Source organism: Chrysoperla carnea, chromosome 3 (assembly GCF_905475395.1).
Source record: "Chrysoperla carnea chromosome 3, inChrCarn1.1, whole genome shotgun sequence".
Lineage (NCBI taxonomy): Eukaryota > Metazoa > Arthropoda > Insecta > Neuroptera > Chrysopidae > Chrysoperla > Chrysoperla carnea.
In genome coordinates, this window is record NC_058339.1 from 49,149,860 (window position 1) to 49,169,646 (window position 19,787).

Genomic DNA, 19,787 nt, shown 5'->3' on the forward strand with positions numbered 1-19,787 from the left:
CGATTAAGGACTTTTCCGATTATCGAGTATTAAAAAATTAATGAAAAAGACCATGATATATGTTTGCCATAAGATTTCCATGCTAAATTCTGGTTTGCTAGAAAGAAATACAAACAAATCTTTAATGACCTTTATCTTGGTTGTTTTTATAGTTATTAGAAAAATAAAATATTTCTCTGCTGTTTGTTACGTGAATAAACTTTTATTAAAACAAAAAAAATCAAAAATAATTATTTTTCCCTATTGGATATATTACTAATAATTTAATTAGTAAAATTCTTGATAAGTGGAGGACACCCTATACATAGTAAGGTATCATGCAAATGAGTTTAGATTATCAATTTATGATAAGAAAAGTAATATTTGTATTTTGTAATCAAATGAATTAAAATAACATGAATAACGAGTACGAATGTTAAAAGTTCTCAACATTTATAATATTTTATTATTTGACTTTGCAGAAAAGAGGTTATCCTCAATGTCTACAAAAAAACCCAAACCTTATAACAAGAGTACATTATCCTTTTCGAAAGACGTTATACCGATAATAGAGTAAAAAATATGATTAAATTATCTTAGTAAGTAATATCCGCGAATATTTTTTTTAAATGTCTAAACTGTAAACAATGAAAATGATTTTCGTGAAAGTCTTTTTGTTCATTTAGTTCATATTTCGAAGCGATTTTGACCAATATTTATATGCTTTTTTCCGATCGAAATTCATGTTTTATAATCAAGTCGAAAGAATATCGGCTTCTATACGTTTTTAATTCAATAAAATGCTTTGACGTTACTTTCCTTACCAAAATCATGTAATACAAGCAAACTTAATCTATAGATCTACTTCTTTTTTTCTAAATCTATGGCTTTTTAAGGTCTTTGAACTATTTTATCATTTAAGAAAATAGTTGAACGTAATAGAAAGGCATTTCCAGAAAAAAAAAAAAAAAATTAAGATTTACAAATTTTGTTTAGCAAATTCTTAAATTTTTAAGTAACAATGGAAATTTACGTCTTTTTACCAGAACGACCGTATTTTTAAGATGCATCTTATCGCTTTTTGATCGAAATGATCTGACAAATACCCTGGATATCAGAAAATAATAGCATTATTTGAAACAAATTTGTAACGCATGATACGGTATCTTCGGTATGGTAATGCAAAATACGGCATTTATCTAATCTATCTTTTAAAAAGCACGCAAATTACGATTTTATATCGATACAAGAATTGCATGGCGTTTACTACAATGCTGATATGGTATAAACACAGATACATATAGTATCTATGTTAGCATAAACATTACAGTATTGAATAGGGCTATCCACTAGAAGTATCGTCAACCAGAATGGACCTAACGTCCATACTTCATTGACTCGTCCGCGATAACCATTGCTAATGTTACTACTTTCCCTCAATACATTTTACAATATGACGTTCACACCGATACTGACATATTGATATCCACAAAAAATTTCTTACCGTGTAGAAAGAAATATCTAGAAACTATTAAAGTTATATAAAGTTTAAATGAATTTATACTCAGTGTCACAAAAAATGCACGAATTAGCATATAGTATTACATGCAATCCGTGCATTTTTTGTAACACTCAGATACATATGCAATCTTTATTTCCCACCCACATTGAGAAAAGTCTACTTTGATCAGCCTCCAAATATTTAAGTGAATTGACTGAAATATAACTACTCTTGGAGTTTTAAGAAACTATGCCACACTTCTAAAATATTTAAGAAAGTCACATATTCATAAACAATCGTCAAATTATTTCCGTGCCGTGAACCGTTGGAAGTATGAATATCTACCATCAATTACGAAAAAGTTAAATATTGAAAAGTTAATAGTTTATAAAAAGACCAATCGCATGCTTTGTTTCGTGAACGAAAACCATTTAGTTATAAAATGTTTTATTTTCAATTAATTTAAATAAAAATCTAATATTAGGATCCGTGAGCACGGTATGGTACCAAAGATATTGTACTTATCTCAACAAAAAAATTCTTGTTTTGTCAATACTTTATTATATTACAATGTCAAATACATCATGAAAATTATTGTTGATAAAATAAAAATAATCAGAACAAATGTGCGTGTCCATTGATAAAATATGCATAAAATTAGTTATAATAGTTTTTAGACCGTGAGTCCATTATAAACGGAAAATTATTCTATGATTCATTTTACCTGCAATTTGGAGAAAAAAATTGTTTGGTAAATAACGAAGTTGAGGTTGGCTATGCTGAATCGATTAGATATATTTTCAGCTTCTGACTTCAGCCAAAAGTGGCTAAATTATTAAAACCTGGCACTTGAACTGCCATTATTTACCTTAAATATATTATACCATGCATATATGTAATATGCAAGGTATACTAAGTTTAGTCCGAAGTTTGTAACGCTTAAATATATTGATGTCACGCACAAAATTATGCTATAGGTGTTCATAGAATCACCTAATTAGTCCATTTCCGGTTGTCCGTCCGTCCGTCTGTGGACACGATAACTCAAAAACGAAAAAAGATATCGAGCTGAAATTTGTACAGCGTACTCAGGACGTAAAAAGTGAGGTCGAGTTCGTAAATGAGCATCATAGGTCTATTGGGTCTTGGGTCCGTAGGACCCACCTTGTAAGCCGTTAGAGATAGAACAAAACTTTAAATGAAAAAAAATGTTCCTTATCAAAAAATGAACAACTTTTATTTGAAACATTTTTTCGCAAACATCACTGTTTACCCGTGACGGCGTCAATTAGGCGGAAATTTTATAGTATGTATATGTATACTTGAATATCAGTTATGCATGTGTGACATGTATGTATGTGTTATGTGATAAAGAAATCAACACTGACTATGCATGGTATTTCAACAATTAACTCAGTCAATTGTTTGTTTTCACTTGTTTTTCGATAATTTGTATTATAAGTAAAATCATAATAAATATCTCTTGGAATATTAATTAATGAATTTTTATGAATTCCTATAAATTTTCTTGTTCCCATAGACAAAAATCTCATTAAAATGTATATTGCTCTCATAATGTTGTTTAAGATTATATTATTTTGAAATGTTGAATTACAATATCTGGGTGAAGCCCTGGGTAAAAGCTTTTTTATTCCTATAATTATAAAAAATAATTTATTGAAATACAATGTTCGCTGTATACGAGTAAATAATACATTTTCTATGTCTCGTATTTCGCTTTCCTTTCATTATTTACAAAACATGTAAAATAAATATACAAAATAAACTAAAAACTATAACGAACAACGAATCGAAATCACGTGGTGTTTACTTTCATTTAATATTGATATAAAAAATTTTTTTCAATACTCTGTTCTTTTTATGTTTTGAAGCGTGTTGTGTAAGCTCTGAACCCTAAAACTAAATCGGTCAATTCTATTGCGAGGTACAATAACAGTGACAGTTACACAGGCCGATAATTTCACCTCAATTACTTTTCTTGTCGTGAGAAAAACAAGTGGCTAACATCGTTGAAAAATTTAAATTTTTAGGCTTGAAGTTAAAAATTACAAAGTGGATTTAGAGACTGGGTTTAACTGTGATAACTGTTTATAAGAGACCAATCTCGTCAGTTTATTTGGTCCAGGTGATTTAATTTTACTAATCATTGGTGGCTAAGTGATTTTTTCAAAGCCTGTAGGATTCGACTAAAACTTTGGTTTCCTCGGAGTTTTTTACAAATTTTGATGATAACTTAAGTTTTAGTTGTAGTTGTAGTAGGAAATAGAATTTACAGTTTATCTTCTTGGAAATTTCTAACTTTAATATTTACGAAGATATTTATGTTCAAAGTTCTAAAATACAAAATTACTACAGTTCATTTGTACATCACGTACTGAATGTGATTGCACAAAATCCTTAAAAATGTGCAAACAATTTTTCTCCTTACATTCTTACAAACGGTTCTCCTTACATCCTTACAAATGGCGATTTGAGAAAAATCGCTTCTTCCGTAACCATGTACTTTTCCTTTTTTTTTTGTATTTAATAAACGTGTTAATTTCCATAAAATTTAACTACAACTTTGATTATCAGCATTATTAAGAATTTCTAAATAACTAATTATAATCGAAAAACTGCAAATAATCTTATTGGCTGGAAATTAGAAGTATTTCTGTTCTTGATCTGGGGCACCTTGCATAACGGAGACTCATTGAACATAGAAGTAAAAAAGTGTTAAAATATTTTTCAGTACATTCCCTTGTTTACTTTTATATTCATTGAATAACTTTCCTATTACGGTTACTAAATCCTGACTTTATTGCTAAATCGTCCTTTGAGAAAATCCTAAATGATTTTATCAATCATCTAAAAGTCTGAAACTTTTTAGACACATGCATTTTCTATTTTTAATAAAGCGATATTGATATTTATGAAATATTACAAAGGTCAAAGTTAAACTAATACAAGAAGGGTGGAAGAAAACCGAAAGGGCAGGAAATATATTATATACAAGAATAAATGCACAGAAAAAAAAAAAGTATAGGTAGGTAGCTACTTGAATAAATGTTTGAGAAAATTGACAATACCAACACACCACAGTTAGTAGTGAGTGGTGGATGGAGAGGATATGTCGTTGTGAAAATCGATTTCTCACGAGTAGTAGGCACAAATATTTTCATCTTTTTCTCATTATGTTTTTCATCCTTTGTTAGTACATATCATTTCCACCATTTATGTACAAAAAGACATGGTAGTCGTGTGTGTCTGCGTATATTTGCTGTTACACTACTACTGTTTTACTTCTGCTACGTTTGCAATGAATGTAGGTATTACTAATAATGGAGAAACGACAATTGCTAAGAAAAGAGATGTTAACTTTTAATTCCACCACAAAAAGAAAATTTCAGATTCATTTTATAAATTGAAATATTTAATTAAACAAAATATTGACAATTCATTCAGAAATTAATTAAAATAGTATCCAAATTTTAAAAAAAGTTTTGGTCGACTAAATAAAGGAATAAACTGTCGATTTTTTTAGCAGTAAGGCGGATCGGAAAACGGTTTTTTGCATTCGATTCGTAAGTATAGTCGTCTACAAATTTTGTGAACAAAATTGAAGTGGTAGAAATGAAAAACGGAAAAACGGGAAAATATCGATGGAAATAAATGACTATAATTTTGTTACTCCGGGTGTTTTTGGGGCGCTGAACTCAAATATCACTACTAAGATGGTCTTTGAGGTTCCTGTCGAGGTTCATGGTGTCTAGAAAGAACGAAAATAGGACGCACAGTGACAAAATATGTTACATACTCGCATAAAACTCCAAGAGACTAGGTATATACTGCCCACCCTGGGCACCAGGTACCTCGAGGGCCTATTTCGTTGTGATATTCGAGTTCAGCTACCCCAAAAACCCCCGAGGTAACCAATCGAATGCAAAAAACCCGATCCATCTTACCGCTAAAAAAGATCGACACTTGACCCAAGTCATGTACTCACCATCACATTTTCATTTTACGGTGCCTGCCACTATTTTTCCATATAAGTATACTTGTGGATAAAAAAATGCGACACTTAGCTGTATTAATTAATGTATATTATTCAACCACCAAATATGTACAGCAAAGTTTCGCACTTTTTTGTCCACAAGCAAGAAAATCGCACTTGAGTTTATCCAGTTAGGACCCACTTTTTTCCGTTTACTTCAATCCAACCCCCCTGCGAAACTCCAAAAAATTTTGCCTGCCACTATTTTTCTCGGTTTATAAAATAAAGGATGCTTTGAGTTATCGTTATTAGATTTCTACACCCCCCTCTATCTCGAAAATGCCAGATCTGCCATTAGGAAATGCTACACATCGACTCAGGAGCTTATTCTTTATCCTATATCTTAGAATACATACTCTATCTATATGCTTGATTTAATTTGTTGATAAAAACTACACACTGAGCGATGTATTGTGCCTGCAACAGAAAACAGCAAGACAAGCAAGGGGCAACAAATTTCTCATAAATAGCTATCAATTTTCATCATAGCAATTTTGTAGATGACTTTTCTACAAGCGATATTCATTGTAAACGATCCTTTTTACTGTTCGCCTATATATGGTTAAATTGGTAAAGTCTGTTAGTGCGCCATGGCACGGTATGTAGTTTCCCAACCTTGACCTCCAGATGTGAAATAGAACGAAACTAAAATATACCTTTCTCACTCTACATACTAACAAGTAGCATGTAGCAGCGTGTTTAAATCTATAAATATCTAACAGCTTCCAAATATAGCTCATATACATAATACCAAGTCAAAATTATTAAACTTCCTTATTGTATGTAATACTTTTACGCGGGGGTGTCGCAAATGACTAGGGACTAGACGATTCATCATATATTTCAATGTTTTAAAATTGGTTGGACAAATAATAAATTGGTTCTTTTGAAATTTGTCACAATCAAAATCCATGACCCTTTACGGTAATTTTGGGAAGTATCTGTAACTCATCACTTACAAGTGAAGGAATGCTCCATTTTAACGGTATTCCAATTACTATTTCAAGGATAGCAACTTCATAAAAAGTTTTGGTTACAAGGCGGCTAGACTTTTTATATTTCTTTTCGTATAGAAATTGGGTAGGGATTTACCAGTCCATGTTCCCGAAAAAGCTGCAAAATAAATTAATTTTTATGCTCTTTTAGCACTATAAATTACAACTGCCAGACGTGTTGCCGTTGTAGTAATTTTAATACGATTTAATTTTATAATTAAGAAATGTTATTTTAATTTGTTCTGCAAAAGTCAGGCGTACTTCATTCCTACCGAGGTACAATAAGGAAGAAAAAAATAAACTCTTTCAAACGTTGCTTGATCTGGTACCAAAAAACTTAATGCAATTCCTTTGAATTTTATAAAACAAGAATAATTTAAGAATAATTAGAGACATAACAATTAACAGAGTTAATTATTTAAATGCTCTGTTAATACGGAAAGCTATTGGATTTAAGAAAAAAATAGTTCAAACAAAAATGTTTGTTTTTTGAAAACAGCACATGATCTTTTAATTTGCTTTCTGGCATTTGACATTGAACAAATTCCTGCATGCTCTCTTTTCAGAACATAATATTATTGGGCAAACGCGACACAACAGGAATTTTGTTTCTATGAAGAATATTTCTAATCGATACGAACTTTGGCTTCCTATCAAGTATACATTAACAGTATTCTCAAAATATTCAAAAATGTCTTCGTATTTTATGTATTTTGACATTTCAAATTTTACAGCCATTAACCGAAACGTAAGAACTTGTCGTAAAAACATTACCTAATCGTCAAATCATGTCAATAAACAATAAATATTACAGCAAGTTACTATCAATTAATTTTATTGAAATATATTATAGTTTTATAAGCTTTTAATTATAACGGTAATGAAAACTTCATGTCATTTACTGGGTGTGTCACGTAAAGTGTTACGTTTTACCAAAGATATTTGGTAGGTACTACACTAACGGGCATAGAATTTCGTCAGAAAATAATTCTTAAAAAATTGACCAAATTTCGGATACGCACATATCCGCGATAAATGATCTTCAATTTTTCCTCGATCTTCAAAGTCAAAAGTGTAAGCTTGCTGAATTTTCTAGAAAAAAAAACAAACTTGCTAAATCATAAAAAAAGGAAACATTTTCCCCAACCTTTGAATTCTCGACGCAAAGTGGTAGGACGATGATAATTACAATAGAACTACATTATTAAAATGGTTGAAAGTGTACAGGTTTCTGAAGTTACGTCAATTTTTTGGATAATTCTATTTGGACGAAATTCTGTGTTCAAAATTTTTATGCAATTATTGAAGCAGCAAAACTTATTATATAGAAGCGCTGGGAAACAATACCAATATAAATAAAATGAGCCTTTGTTCTAAAATTTACTTATTGCTGCAAAAGTAGTTCGTTAGCGAACCAAAAAATCGTGTGAAATCATTTTTTGGATAACATCAATAACTACGAAAATATGAAGGATTTAAATGTACTAATAGAAAGAAAGGAAAATAGCACTTGTTGGCGTCATAACCTGCAAACCAGCGATTGTCATGGAGACTACATATCAAAAGTTGTTTTATTTTGTAATAATAAGATAGAAAAATTATTTAATTGCTTATATCATTTATGTTTATCAATCGATTTTAATTTTGATTTCAGATCTTGTCATCTATTCTACCACATTTTCAAATTTTAACAAAACACAAATTGAAATCGGCATCAGGACAAAGGTCTATTCTATTCCCTCTATTCGCATATTTTTATTTGGATAAATCTACTCTAAAACTGGTACTTTATTCGAAAAGAAGAATATATAAAATATCTTTTTGTGAATAAAATACAATCATTTTTATAATAGGTAAAAACCAGTAAAAAGCAGTAGAATATATTAATGTGTCAATGTCATAATTATTTTGACAAATGAATAAAAATAATTTACAAAATAAGTCATTTAATATTATTATTCAATTTGTTAATAATAAAATCATGATGAATATCCTATAATTTAGCAAAATAAAACTAAAATAAAATCATTAAACGATAATAATCATTAATCCTATTTACCTGGGTAAAACCCATTCATTTACAACATTCATCCACGGTTCAAAGTAGCCTAAAAGCAGTTATATTCTTCTTTGAGATCTGTACTAGAATTATTGTTAACCTATTGTTAACTGTTTCCTATTGTTAACCTATTGAGTGACTATTTCATCATATAGCAAAAATTCTCTGTTTTTGTTAGTCTAATAAAGGTGCAAAAAATAAAGAAATACTGAATGCGTTAATAAGATTTTGAAAAAAAAAATCTTTGATTAAGGTAAATTGGACACCAACAAATTGATGCTGATTGTAGGGATTAATATCGATAAACAATCAGATCTTCAGAGTTTGAAGACTGGAAGAAAATACTTTTATTATTTTTCATGATCAATATGTTAAATCAAAAATCAAATCCCTTTGCTTTTCCTTGAAATTTTCAGAATTGAAAAATTCTCTGATATTTCCAAATTCACAAAATTTTTTCAGGTAGATTATCACCTGGAATATCACTTATTCCAACTGAATTGTGATAGGCTCGATTTAATTACCAGTAGTGGAATTCTCTAATCGATTAATGAAATAATTCCGTATCATTGTCGATGGAGGCTTAATTTAGATGGTGATGTTTATTGTTGAAATTGATTTTAGGATGGCAACAATGTAATAACTAAACTAAATCTTTATCGATAACGAATTTGCACTATAAATGGCTATCTTTTATTCCATTTTCTATCTCCCAATTTTCTTCTGATAAGGAAAGAGAGTAAGAGAGTGAAAAGTGGGCAAAATCTCCTTAGGCAAGAAAAAAGCTAACAGATTTCGCACTGATATATGACAATAAACCTTAGTCAAATAGCATAAACTGTAATGTTAATTCATTAATACCGATAACATATTGTTTACAAGTTCAATTACAAACAAATAATTGCTTACATCACGTATAATTCACAGGTTTATTTATAAAAAAACAACAATTATGTACCTACTTACTATGCAATAATCATATGATGTTATTTAATATTATCCATTCATACTTAAGGTTTGTTTTGACGACTAATTGACAATAACAAGTACAAATAACAAAAAATAAAAGGTGGTAAAATAAAGAGTGCATCATTTAAATTGGGCGTAACTTTGATTTTCATCAAAGAATCAAAAGATCCCAAAAAAAGAAGGAAGGAGTAAATACAATTCTTAAATTCTTAATTTTCGACTCATTTTATCTCAAAATTAGGCGATTAATATTAAGTTTATGGAAATTATATGAATCATACAAATACCTTAAATGTCACAATCACATAAATGAGATATTGGCCTTGTAAAGTTGATACTTTTGTCCTATTATCTAGAAACATTTCCCAAATTTTGCTAAAAGTTTGATAAAATGTCATTTTACATAAGGATGGCGCGACATCCTTTGACAAATCAATAATTGTATCGGATCGATGTGATAGGTTTGGTAAGGTTATATTGGCTTTCCACTAGGGACACACTTAGGTCATAGGATCCATTGTGATACCATTATGTGTATTCCCACGTTTCGGCTGATAGCCGTGTACACCTCCTTCATGCATATTTCATGTACAACGCCAGCCCATCATAACTATTATTAATTTTTATTGCGACGGCGACAATCGAACCCGCTACCCTAGGCATACCGCGTACGGAGTTGGTTATGCTGCAAGCAATGGTGTCACTACGGTCGATGTGATACACAAAGGTGTCAATAAACATGAATCGGTATAAGATAGCACAATTTTACTGCTAAACATAGCTGTCAAAAAAGGTTAATCCAAGTTTCATGGAGTTAGTAAAATATTCAGTAAAATTTGTGTTCCATAATTATCAACAATAAAATTAATGGAATAATTCGATCTCTCTTGCTCAGTTAATCATGTAGAATACACAAAAAAAGCTCAAGTCTTGTACGAGTTGATGACTAGTATTTCTTATCACGATTTTCGGATAATTTCAGATAATTTTTCTTGAAGATTCAGGTTTGCGCCATAATCGCACAACCACCTGAAATCTTGTAGCAATTTCATAATAAAGATTTTTCCCTCAAAATATTTATATTTTTTAAATCTTGCTTTTAAACTTATTTTGTCATATTGCATCTGTGTGTGTTCTGATGAAAATAATATGATAGGATGACATTTAAGCACATACCATAAAATAACGTTGTCTTATTACACATATGACATTGTTTTATTACTCATTAAAAATGACAAGAAAATATGCTATTAATTTATTTTGCAATAACAACATTTCTTGGTATTTTTGTTTATAAATGAGTTAAGCAAGTTTTTTGATCATTTTTCGTAATAAACCCATATTTTCTGGCATATTTCACAGCCGACTTAAAACTTGAGCTTAACGCCGATATTCGCCGGGAATGTTGGAAAAAATTAACATTAAAAAACCTTCACAAGCATTCTAATTTTATCCATACAACCAGAGCAAAATCCTACATTTTTGAAACTTAAGTGCCTTTACCGAGATTCATATCGTTTCATTACTGCTTGAAGCGTAAATACCAACTTGTAGTTTGGACAAACTATCAAATAGTTTTTGATTTTATCACAGATAAAATCTACAAATATACTACAAATATTTACAAATTTAATCCATATTATCGAGAAAATTTATTTCCATTAACTACACATAATTCATTAGTCATGTAGGTTTCATTTCTTCCTGTTTACAAGCATTAATAATTTATTTATAATCAATTTCATGCAGTTATTACGTACTGATTTTTAAAGCTCCGCCATTAAATGAATGTATGAGCTCAGATTTTACCGGTGACTCACAGATTATTGTAATTTTGTAGAAACACATATTTTAATTCAAAAAATATTAACATAACATTAAAAATAATAAAATATATTAAAAGCATTTATGATAATGGGAAAAGTTATTAAAAAGTATGGGTTTTTTAAGTTAAAAATAGGAAATTTTGAAGGTAAAAATATATTTTGAGACACAATTTTGAATTTACATGTAGGAACCAAAATTTTGCAGTATGCTTCAAGTTTAAAAATAAAAGATTGAATAGCACTGATTAACGAATTTTATGACGGAAAACAATAATTTCTCTAGCAAATAAAGCTCAGCTCGCTGTTATCAAAAATTTAATTGTTTAGTATTTAAATATATCGCGCATTGAAAGATGATGACAATAACAAATCAAAGCCAATTAAAATAAATTTACTATACTTTAATTAGTTTTCAATCCATTAAATTTTGATTAAGCTTACTTCCATTATCACTGAAAGTTAACGATCTTATCTAAAGAGCATTATTTCTCCGTATTAGGTATGAAGATTGCATAGTGAAAAATTTGACTGAACGTAATTCATTGACAGTCTAACAACACTGAGCAAGCCCAACTAAGGAAATGTGCTTCTAAGGAGTCCAAAAAAATTTTATTGGTATTATGTACCTAAATTTGAACATTTAAAAAATTGAAAATATAAAAATATTTTGAATTTGTAGAAAATTATATTAATATATCTTTTTAATGCTTATTATTTCAAACATGGTAACGAAGAATATTTTAGTTTTGATTATTAATATTTCCATCAAGACTATCTCAGTCAATGAAGTCAAATAGTGGCCCAATAAATCTGGTACAGATGCCGTTAAAAGCTGGTATTTGTCGCTAAAAACTGGTATGTATATCAACAAATTGATACGTCTAAAATCACTGATCTTAGTGAAATTATTTCTAAGTTAGCAAATGATTGTATAGTTCATAATGATATATGTTTGTTATTTCTGTCCATTTATTGCTCCGGTTGGGTGATTGGACGATGTAGCCATGTAACACGAATGCAATACTATTTTTATGATCATCTATTTTTTAGTAATTAAATATAGAAATAGACTGCATATTATCTAAAACATATCTATTTTTAATTATTCAATTTATGTTACGCAGGTCAATGACAGGTATAAAGTTAATAGTTTTTCATGATGTTATAGCATTAATTCGAGAGTTTATTTAATAAACACAATTCCTATATTATGTTACTTACTATTTAGAGAGTTTCTATATGGTTTGATATTGAACCGTAAGTTTGATTTAGAGAAATAAAGTTATTCAGTATTGGTAATAATGGTTTGGTGCCTGTTGGATGCCTGTAAGATCAATATTTTTAAGCGTTACAAACTTGGGACTAAACTTAGTATACCATGATATATTTATGGTACAAGACTTAGGAACAATTCCGTTATAGGAATATTTCCGTTGAAGAATGATACTTAGTTCATACAATTTATGGGAGTTTGGGAGTAATTTTCACAAACTACAACTTTGCCCTTAATGAAATTATCTTAAAAGAAATCCACCTTAACTGAGAAGATTATACTTGAGGTAGTGTAAGACAGGCATGGTCGGGGTATAATCAGTGACGTTCTGAAGAGATTATCAAATTTGCAAGAGTCTCCAAATGCAATATAGGAGGACGTAGCAAGAGGAAAGGGTCACTCACTTGGATAAACTGGTATTTATGCTATTATTAACAGCTCCAAATAGTTCATGAAACCGTTGATAGTGTCTGTGAAAGGGATGGTATTTTCCTAAATATCACTACGAAGCTTATGATCTACACTGAAGCAGCCACTATAACTTAATCGTGCAAAAAAATCACATTTTCTTGGCTAAATTATTTAATTTGCTTTATTTTTTTAGATGTTAATCTCTCTTAACTAGCATTATTAATCTCTCTTAACTAGCATTATTAATATGAATCAACAATAAATCATGAATGGAAGTTGCTAGAAGTTTCATAATTAATTATATACAATACATCATCATTAAAAGTCTTGAATAAAAAAATATGTCACATATTTAGGTATTTAAAAGTATTTATTTTAAAATAAAAACAAAATACGAAAACATCCATTCTTTAATTTAAACAGTTAAGTTAATTTAAGAATAATAATAATGGACCGGCAGCTAACTACACCATACATACACTAGCTATTAAAAATGATGGTTGGCAATAATTTAATTCCCACCCAGAGTAACCAAAATTTGGATAGAATCGATAAATTTTGATTTTGCTTTTGATTATTTGACTTCCTCCAAATTTATTAAGTTGATGGGAAAATGTTTCAGACAAAAGTGAAAATAATATTCTACAATAAATTTTCTTGTATCTCTTACTTGTTGTGAACTTAAGCTATTTATTAGTTCTCAATATCTAATGGTCAGGGTAACAATTAAAGTTAGCACCATTAAGGAATATTCGGTTATTTTTTTTATATTTTTAGTTCGTTGTTTACACCGTTATAACATAATAAAAAATATAAGTGTAAAAAAATATTTTAAATAGAGAATAATTTTTTTATGTTTAAACGCAGTCTTTTTGGCGCTCTGAGTTAATGACGTGTTAATATGTGAGCTGGTATTTGGTGACAGTTCAATGTACTGTTTCTTACAGGTGTAATACCCACGGATGTAGTAATCATAGTATATTTTCATAGTAATACCCTACAAAATATAACTAATTAATATCATACAGTATGTCAACAAGTCTGACAAGCCGCATACTTTGACGTTACGTCCGTTTTAGAAATTTGAATTTCTCTCTCTGAATTTGTACTTTTATTAATTATTTTTAAGTAATTAAAAAGATTTTAATTACTAAAATAATGGTTTAGTTTAAATGGCCAGCCAATAAAATTACGGAAAAAAAATTTGAACCCAATTTAAATTTCATGAATATTCCCTATTATATTTTACAGTAAACTAAATACTTGCATCAATGGCAGACATTAAGATAATTTAAAGTGTTGACATGAATATAATTTGAAGTGTTGTTAGCAGCCGACCCATATCAATAATATTCAAGAATAAAATAAATGAAGTGCATTCCATTATCAATTGAAATAAATCAATATAATTAAAATGTTGCCAACAAAATTATTTATTTTATTTTCTATATTATTATTTTAAACGAATTCAAAATAATAATACTATTTTATATTTTTTACAATTCAATTCATTGTATTTCATCTATTATGTTATGTTTTTTGTTTGTATATAATATCTAACTAGATAACAATTTTAAGGTTAACGATTTTGTTTTGAATTTAAGTAGTACAAAGTTTTGAACGCAGTTAAGGTAGTACGAGCACCAAGGCAAGTTTAGACTTGTGGTTGAAATTATTTGTACCTTATTTTCAGCTTTGATGATGAATTTTGTTATAACTTTATGAATGTAGACGAAAAATAACAATACAATTTTTCGATATCCGACTATCGACTAGTTTTGGAGAAATATGTGGAAACATATCATCCATCTACCGTTTTACCATAAAATCAATGTTAAGTATGCCTACTTTTGAAGTCATTTATTTATTTAAATAATCGGGCAAACCCCCTAAAATTTTTAGAATTGATTTAGACTTAATCCAATTTCTTATAAAAAATCAAGCTTTCTATTTAAAATTACCTTGGTGCTGGTACATTCTTAAGTGAAATTTGGTAATCTTTTGGGCCATTTGGAGGCATCGAACAAAATATACGTTAATTTAAGATAGGATATTACCATCATTACTTTAGTCTTGTTGTTTTAGTACATTTATTGAATGAATGTAGTAAAACAATACATTGAATTTATTCTCCAGAAGTATGATCCGACCAATTCGGTCCATGATTCACGGAAGAAATACAGAAACTTCCGGGACTTTATGTTTTCACATACTTAACTGAATCCTCTAAGCAACTCATAAAAAAAATGCCACTTTTCACTTCTTTTGAGTGCTCAACTCATCTTGAATCAAACATTTAAAAAAGAATCACAAAAAATATTAAGATTTACATATAAAAGATTTTTACATTTTGTAAATATCTGCTCGAAGAACGGCGTTTATTTGAATATTTTAACGTTCAATCTTTCAGAATTTTTAAATATTATGTGATTCTATTAAAGGAAATAATTCCAAAGTTTTCCCCTTTGTGATTGGGCAGAAAAAAGGTTACAGATTTCAATATTATATGGCACACTCTAATATCCTGCCCACGCCATCAGAGACTTCCAAAGGCTCCACCTTTATTGTACTTGTGCTTTTTCGCACTTTACAAGAATTGTGGGTTTTTTCGTGATTTTGGCTAGTGCAAATAAAGCAGTTTTCCGATTTTCCGGGAGGTGACGTTGTGGAAAATGAAATTTTTTCCAATTTTTCTGTTAATTGAATTTTTCTGATGCTCTTATCTCGCCTCATTTTATAATTAAACATGCGAAAAATGTGCTTTCAGCAAAATTTTCACCAATATTTATATCGATGGAAAATTTCCAGTAGATATCTACTGCTATAACTACACTTCTATAATATCTGATTGTCCTATTTTTTTCATGAAGGCACATTAATAGATCATAAGACGAATTGAAGCGAGGATATTTTATTTTCTAGGATGTCCTCTTTGACACAATTTTTACTTTAATGAGGGAAATTTTCCGAGGGTTACTCGGGTATAGCATATCGAAAAATACGATTTGAATCTTTCGAAAATGCTATGATTTTGTCGAATATGTTTCTGAAGGTCATGTTTATTGAATGAATTCTATGATAGAAACATTGGAAAACAACAAGGATAAAATTTGTAAGTAAAATAGGATCCAATTGGGACCTGATTTCATTAAAAAACCAGAAATTTGTTGCGTTTTAGAAATATTCCAGTCGAAAATATGAAATATCTACGAAAAGTATGATCACGAGGTCTTTGAATGGTTAAGTAAAGTAAAGGGCCATAGAACTGGCCATGTTTCTTTCCATGTGAAGACGCAACTGGTTTGTATGAACTACTCTAAAATACCGGGGAAAAAATAAATAAACCTAAAATTATGGCGTTACAGTCAAACCTGCTTACATTCAGCTATATAAAACGTAGGTATTAAAATTTCACAAAATAAATAAAAAAAAGTAAAAACATTTATAAAACTTACCGAACTTCTATTCCGAAATCCCAAAAAGGACAACTTCTTAGTAGATCTTCGACTCATCTTCACACAAATAAATAATAAATAATTAAAACTAAAATCCAAATAAAAAATATCCGTTCAAAGAACTACATATACACAAAAATTAAGTAAATAAATACTGAATCGATGTTTAAAATTGAAAATGTTAAAATTCACTGATAAAATCAAAATGTAATTTTAAAAAGAAATATTTTTAAGAAAAATTAAAACTGTCACATTAAAGAAAAACTTCAAACACACACTTAAAAGTTCGCGCGTTTATTTAAGGTTGGTGGATCTTTTTTCGTGGAGCACGACCAATACGAGATAGTTGCGTTGAGGACCGCATGAGGCGTTGGGGAGCCGTGATGGAAACTGTTCTAAACACAAACACTGTTGATAATAAATTAATAATTATTGTTCTTTATTATTTTAATGTTTGTTGTAACAAATTAAAGTCGCGTGGTTTCGATTTACTTTTCAAATTGTGGTGTATCAATCGCCTTCACAATAATATTAATGTTGTTTACAACAAGAATAGTTCATATATTTAGTTTTCATTTAAATGTGTTGTTTGCATTTTGATGGTAGACTTCGTCGAACACACCAGACAGAATATCGTTGTTGTCGACAAGCTAAACACAAGAAGGAGAGAATATTTTGTTGATGATGCACACACTAAGTCTGCTTGGAGATGATGTCCATCCAGTGCTGTGTTAGTGTTACTACGTTACAGTGTGTATAAATGTACAACGTCGCCAGCACGTCGTGTACCCTCCACTTTCCTCTAATGTCTTGTGTTTTATTTTTGCTTTCAGTCTTTCTGCACAAAGTGTATTTTAAAATAGTCCCCCCACACCACGACACCAATCTGAATTGTTGTTATATTACCAACGGTTTGTTATCTGGAAATTAAAAATAAATAAAATTTTAATATGTCTGTTGTAGACGTAAAAAAAGAGGCATTGCATTTTTTCATTGTTTATATATAATACATTGTCTGTTAACTGCTTGTTACGCTAAGCTATGTGATTGCTGATTGACTCGCTAAACTCTGTTAATAATATAAAAAATAATATTATTTAATATTCTGTTTATGTAATTATTCTAATCAATTTTATGATTATTGATTACTTCATTAATTATTTTAAAATTATTCATCGTACACTCATACAACTTCCACATTCATACAAGACTATCTAAAAAAATAGATATATTCGATATATCTGAGCACATTTTTTAAGCCAGAATACTTTCCTGGCATGTCACACTAAGCCAGTGTGATTTAGAACAAAGTATTTTAATAGTGACACAAGTGCGTTAGCATGCATAAATTTTTTGGAAAATGAGAAACTTCAACGAGAAGAATTGAAGTCTTCAGAATTTGGACAAGAACAAGTACAAAATTATTTCAAAAAAGCATTGCAATGGAAATCTGCAAATCTCATACTAAGTAAAGAAGATATTTTTGATATTTTTTTTTGAGTCTTATGATGACAAAGCTTTGTTATATTAAATAGAAGTTACATATCTCTTTCGGAAATTATTAGATCGATCAGAAGAATGTTGTTGTTGGCAACCTCCTAAAATCTGGAGTGGATAACTGCGTAAATGTTCATTCTAGCAATATGAGTTCTTGGTTCCAAATTCTTACAAATATACAAATCAGTAACCGATTTCGTTCTTCATATTTTACAACCCAGCTTCTTTCAGAGTCTATGATAACATATGCACATAGTGTTTATCAATTTATTTACTTCGTGCAAACAGATAAATGTTCACAACTGTTGTTTTTGGCATCAGAAAATCTCAAAATATGAAAATTCGTTAAAACATCAATTTTTAATCATTTATATAGAAGTAAAAATGTTTGCAGGCCATAATTTGTCAATTAAAATTCACGTCATAGATGATGTTTTAAAATAAAACACAAAAGAAATATTTTAAACATAAAAGCCGAATGATGTGTTCTTAAAAGTAGAAATTTCATGTGCTGGCTTTAATTTATGCTAGCTTGCAGCATTTGCTTTTCAAATAATTTTAATGTGTATACTTTAAAATGTACGAGAATCGTTACCTACTGGATTAAATCTCACTCTCAAATCACCTAGGTGTTACCAAAAATTTCTCAGATAATCAGGTTACATGAGGAAAATTAACCGATCATCTCAAACAATTCAAGTCATAGTAAGCAAAATTATTAAATATGAATTTTTACAAACAAACAAAAATTGTAAAAAGGTGACATAACCGAAATAAATTAAATATCTCCCACACATTATTTGAGTAATATCATTATTTAATTTTTGTCACAAAATGATTATGACAACACATGTCAAGAACAACAATTCATAATTTAACAATTTATGTTATATGATTATTGATTACTAGAATGCTATAATCAACAGCTGTAATTAAATTTTCAATGTCTTTTTGGAGCATTATACAAATTTGATGATATGTAATTTATAACAATCCACACTTTATTTAATAATCACAAGCGAGGTGTTAAATCGTTTACATTTTGAGCACTTTATCGATAGATTTTGTACCTTTGATTAAAATATCCTGCAGCCAATTCAACAAACATAAATAAATATAGTATCATGAAGGTACATTTTTGCACCTGCACCATTTTTACTCAGTGAAAGTAACATGTTCTTTCCTCTTAGTATCTAGACTCAAATCGTAAATAATAGGATGTATTATTGCAGTTTAAGATTATCACCTACATTGTCATTGCACTGTTTATGTATTCTGCATCACTTTCTGAGACAAGGAATGTTTAAATTATTTTCTGGAATTTTTTTGTTCTCAATTACCAAGCAGTGCTCTGATAAAAAGCCTGATTTAGTTTTAAGAAATATCATCTATAATTGAATTGAGCTCAAGTTCAAAATATTTTTCAATGATTCACTTAAGGTCATTAAACAACTGAGACACAATCGTGAAAGATCCGAAATCAAATATTACACTCGTAAAATTCCGCTAGTACTCCACTAGTACTCCACTAGTTAAAATAACAAAGTTCCTTAACGCGGCTTGCCATGGTGAGCAAACTGGCATAAATCGTCATAACAAAATATGCTTTAAAATAGTACAAAAATGGCAAATGGTACAGATTGATCAGATACCTATATGTATTTATTTAACGTTTACATTTGTTTCTAAACAGCTTCGTAAGGAACTTCGTTCCCAACGGGGGTCCTACGACTGCAATCATTTTTTTAAAAAGCATACTTATATACAG

The 19,787-nt window shown here is 29.4% G+C and overlaps 1 protein-coding gene across 1 annotated transcript in view; it reads right to left on the reverse strand.

Annotated features, from left to right (window-relative positions):
• The window catches only part of LOC123296662 (anion exchange protein 2), a 92,127-nt gene extending 75,481 nt beyond the window's left edge, over positions 1 to 16,646 (reverse strand). The window contains exon 1 of the mRNA XM_044878231.1: positions 16,523 to 16,646. Coding sequence (XP_044734166.1) covers positions 16,523 to 16,579 — 57 coding nt within the window. The 5' untranslated portion in view covers positions 16,580 to 16,646. The remainder of the gene's footprint in view (positions 1 to 16,522) is intronic.
• Positions 16,647 to 19,787: the final 3,141 nt, after the last annotated feature.